We start from the raw sequence: 3,582 nt of genomic DNA on the forward strand, positions 1-3,582 counted from the left end.
TTTTTTTTGAGACAGGACCTTGCTGTGTAGTTCAGGCTGCCGTTGAACTCACTATGTAGACCAGGCTGGTCTCGAATTCGCAGTGATCCTCCTGCCTCAGCCTCCCAAGTGCTGGGATTACAGGGGTGCGCCACCACGCCTAGCAAATCCATGCTCATTTCGAAGATATTTTCTCTCTCCTCTCTTAAATTATATTGCCTCCAAAAACCCAAGTTTTGTGTAGAGATATAGAGGGCTTAAATCCCTCGTATGACATCCTGATTGTCCTCAAGATAAAAATCTCAAAGTCCTTAACCTGGCCTACAAGCCTTTCTAGTATCAGACGCATAGTCATTTTGCTAGTTTTTATTGCTTTCTTCTGTTCCTGTATTTTTTTTAAATCACTGAAGGTTTTGTTTCACTTGTTTTGTGTGGTGCCGGAGGTCAAACCCAGGGCCTTATGCATGTTGGACCACACTCTGCCGTGAGTTGCACCCTCAATCACTAAATTTTATTCATTCATCTTTCATTCATTCATTTTTGCAATCCTGGGTATTGAACACAGTGCCTTCACATTGAGCTACATCTCCAGCCCTTTTTTTTTAAACGATAGGGTCTCACTGAGTTGACCAGGCTGGGCTGGAACTTGTGCTCCTTCTGCCTCAGCCTCCCAGAAGACTGAGATTACAAGTGTGCACCACCATGCCCCACTGTCGCTGAACATTTGATTCTTCTTGTGTCACATTTTGTCTCACTCTTCCTTTCCAGAAATATTCTTATCTCTGGCTAACTCTTGTTCATCTCTTGAGTCTTAGCTTAGAAATCCCTATCTCCAGGCAAGTCTTCCCTGCCTATTCCTATTCTTGTCTGGACTACATATATCTCCACTGTGTATCCAATCCTAGCTCTCTGTATTTATCGTTGTAAGGTGTTTATTTGTTTAGTTTGTAAATTCACAAAGGCAGGAACCTTATCTGGCTTGATTATTCCTATTTACTCTAGCATAGTGACTGGTACATGATAGGTACTCAGTAATCACTTATTGGGGCTAGGTACGTAGCTCAGTGGTGTAGCACTTGCCCAGCAATCGTGAGGTCCTGTGTTTGATCCCCAGCACTGGGGAGAAAAAAAAATCTCTTGAATGAATGAGACACAGGAGAATTGAGGAGTCCTTCTAGCTCCTTTACAGCCCCCTATGACTAACTTCATGCAAAGGCTAAAGTCATTTCTCTTCCAACCTTTCTTAAGTTCCTTCTTGCTGCTTTCTTCTGGGTGCTCTGAAGTAGTGATGTTGGGGAGACCATCTAGGCAAATACAGTTATCCCTCGCCTTTGGGAATAGTTGAGAAAGTGGTCTCCCTTACCCCATAGACTCATATCTTGTTCTGGCCTCTGCATGCTTTATGTTGCAGCCATACTGAACTCTATCCATTCCTCCTGTGTGTCAAAACCTACCCTTGGAGTGCCCTTCAAGGGTACCTAGTCTGGTCTGGAGTAGGAAGACATGAAAAGGATGGGAATTTTGTTCTTCAAGCTGGGAATAAGGCCAGTGGAAGAAAGGAAGGTTCTTTAAAGTAGATCAGAGATGGTTTTTCCAAAAAGGTATTTCACATACCTTATATTCCATTGGTAGACTCTATTGAGCTTATTAAGTGCTATGTAAAGTGTTTTCATATGCTTTATTTTGTTCAGTTCAGTTCGAACCATTTTGTAGGCCTGCTCTCCGCCAGGCCTGGTGCTGAGGCACCAGGCTAAAACAAGCTCACAGTCTGTTCTCAAAGAGCTTAGAGTCTTCTAGGGGAGACAAACATGTAAGTAGGCTATAATAGAATAGTTTGGTTGGTGCTATTTAAAATATAGGAACCTTATGTAATCATAGCTGTACTCTAAACCTTGTCTCTAGACGCCCGAGGATGTCAGCCTCAGGCCCTCAAGGCCATAACTGGGCTCGACAAGTAAGGAAGGAAGAGGAAGAAGAAGACCCACTGGACCAGCTCATTTCCCGCTCTGGTTGTGCTGCTGCGCACTTGGCAGTGCAGGAGTGCATGGCCGAGCACCAAGACTGGCGGCAGTGCCAGCCACAGGTACAGGCCTTCAGGGAGTGCATGAGCGAACAGCAGGCAAAGCGACGGGAGGAGCTGCAGAGAAGGAAAGAGCAAGCCAGTGCCCACCACTGAGACTGCATCACCTGCTCTAAGAGGATAGCACTGCGGAAATCAGCACCCAGAGAGATCATGGGAAGAAGAAAGCCCAAAGTATGAGCCAGGAGGTGTAAAACTTGCAAATAGTCTTTGGGACACATCAGGAGTTTGGACATGGCTGTCATAAAGACCTATCATATTTTAATGGTCAGCCATCCCACACCCTCACCCATCTTGTTCCACCCATATTTGCCATGGAAAATGAAGAGTGGTATAGGGTGTGTCCCCCCACCCCGCCACACTACCTCTTGGATCAGTGTGCCAAGTACTGAGATGATTGTAGGGGCATTTTAATTTTAGAAGTAAATTCACAATCTAAAGATCTAATCAGGTCTATCTCTTCAGTCATGGGTTTAACAACAGCAAGTGTTTCTGAGGCACTGTGTTAGAACTAATGTGAAGAATAATGTGATCTGTGCCTTCATATAGCTTAGGAGTCGACTTTGAGGGATTGAAATAAAACAACACTGGAACAACTAACTTAATTTCCAATAATGATAAGTGCCTTTATTGTTTGTCACCTATTCTGGATATTTCATCAGTTTAGTAGGAGAGAGAATGCAAACAGGAAAATTGTTTTTCAACAAACATTGAGTATATACAAAGTTAGCCTGAGCCAGGGAGATTCCTCAGTGGCACAAGTGCCTGCCTGGCAAGCGCAAGGTCCTGAGTTCAATTCCAGAAAAAAGCAAAAATGCAAAACAACACAGTTATCTTGCAGTAGCACATGCCTGAAATCTTAGCACTTTAGGAGACTAAAGCAGAAGGACCCCAAGTTCAAGTCTTACCTAAGCAATTTAGAGAGACCCTGTCTCAAAATAAATAAAATGAGCTGAAGAAGTAGGCCAGTGGTGGCAGCATACTACTGGTTTGATTCCCCAGTATGAAAAAACAAAAACAGATCTTCAGCTTTTGAAAAGTAGACAAGCTGTCAGCAAGATGGAGTTTATGTTCTTACATGATAACAGTTTGCCAGAGCTAAATAATAATGCCTCCTGTCAGGGTTATGTTCTGTTCATAATATTTGCCATCACATCTCACTTTTCTTCAAGGAAATCACCCATTCCTTTCTTGCATATCTCTGTAAGGCATCTGGGAGTGGGAAGCAGGTCGGGGGGTGTGACCCCTGCCATAGAAGCTAGAATGCTATGTCGTCATCATTGGTAACAAACATTTCTTTTGCACTTAGATATTAGAAGTTCACATCTGGAGCTCAATCTTGGAGCAGTTAGAAATGAGCTAGGGCACCAGGCATGGTGGCATACACCTGTAATCCCTGTACTTGGGAGGCTGAGGTGGGAGGATTGCTGAGGGTTTGAGGCCAGTCTGGACTACATAGCAAGAGCCTGTCTGAAGCAAAGAAAAACGAATAAAGTTCTGTTTCTAATTTGGAAAAAAAAAAA

General features: G+C 43.6%; 1 protein-coding gene across 1 annotated transcript in view; it reads left to right on the plus strand.

The window, feature by feature from the left end:
- LOC102011194 (cytochrome c oxidase assembly factor 4 homolog, mitochondrial) overlaps positions 1–2,671 on the plus strand; it is a 3,587-nt gene extending 916 nt beyond the window's left edge. Inside the window, exon 2 of the mRNA XM_005379932.1 lies at positions 1,882–2,671. Within this exon, the coding sequence (XP_005379989.1) occupies positions 1,892–2,155 (264 nt within the window). The 5' untranslated portion in view covers positions 1,882–1,891 and the 3' untranslated portion in view covers positions 2,156–2,671. The remainder of the gene's footprint in view (positions 1–1,881) is intronic.
- Positions 2,672–3,582: the final 911 nt, after the last annotated feature.

This window comes from Chinchilla lanigera, unplaced genomic scaffold (assembly GCF_000276665.1).
Source record: "Chinchilla lanigera isolate Chin_1 unplaced genomic scaffold, ChiLan1.0 scaffold00013, whole genome shotgun sequence".
In the NCBI taxonomy this organism is placed as follows: Eukaryota; Metazoa; Chordata; class Mammalia; order Rodentia; family Chinchillidae; genus Chinchilla; species Chinchilla lanigera.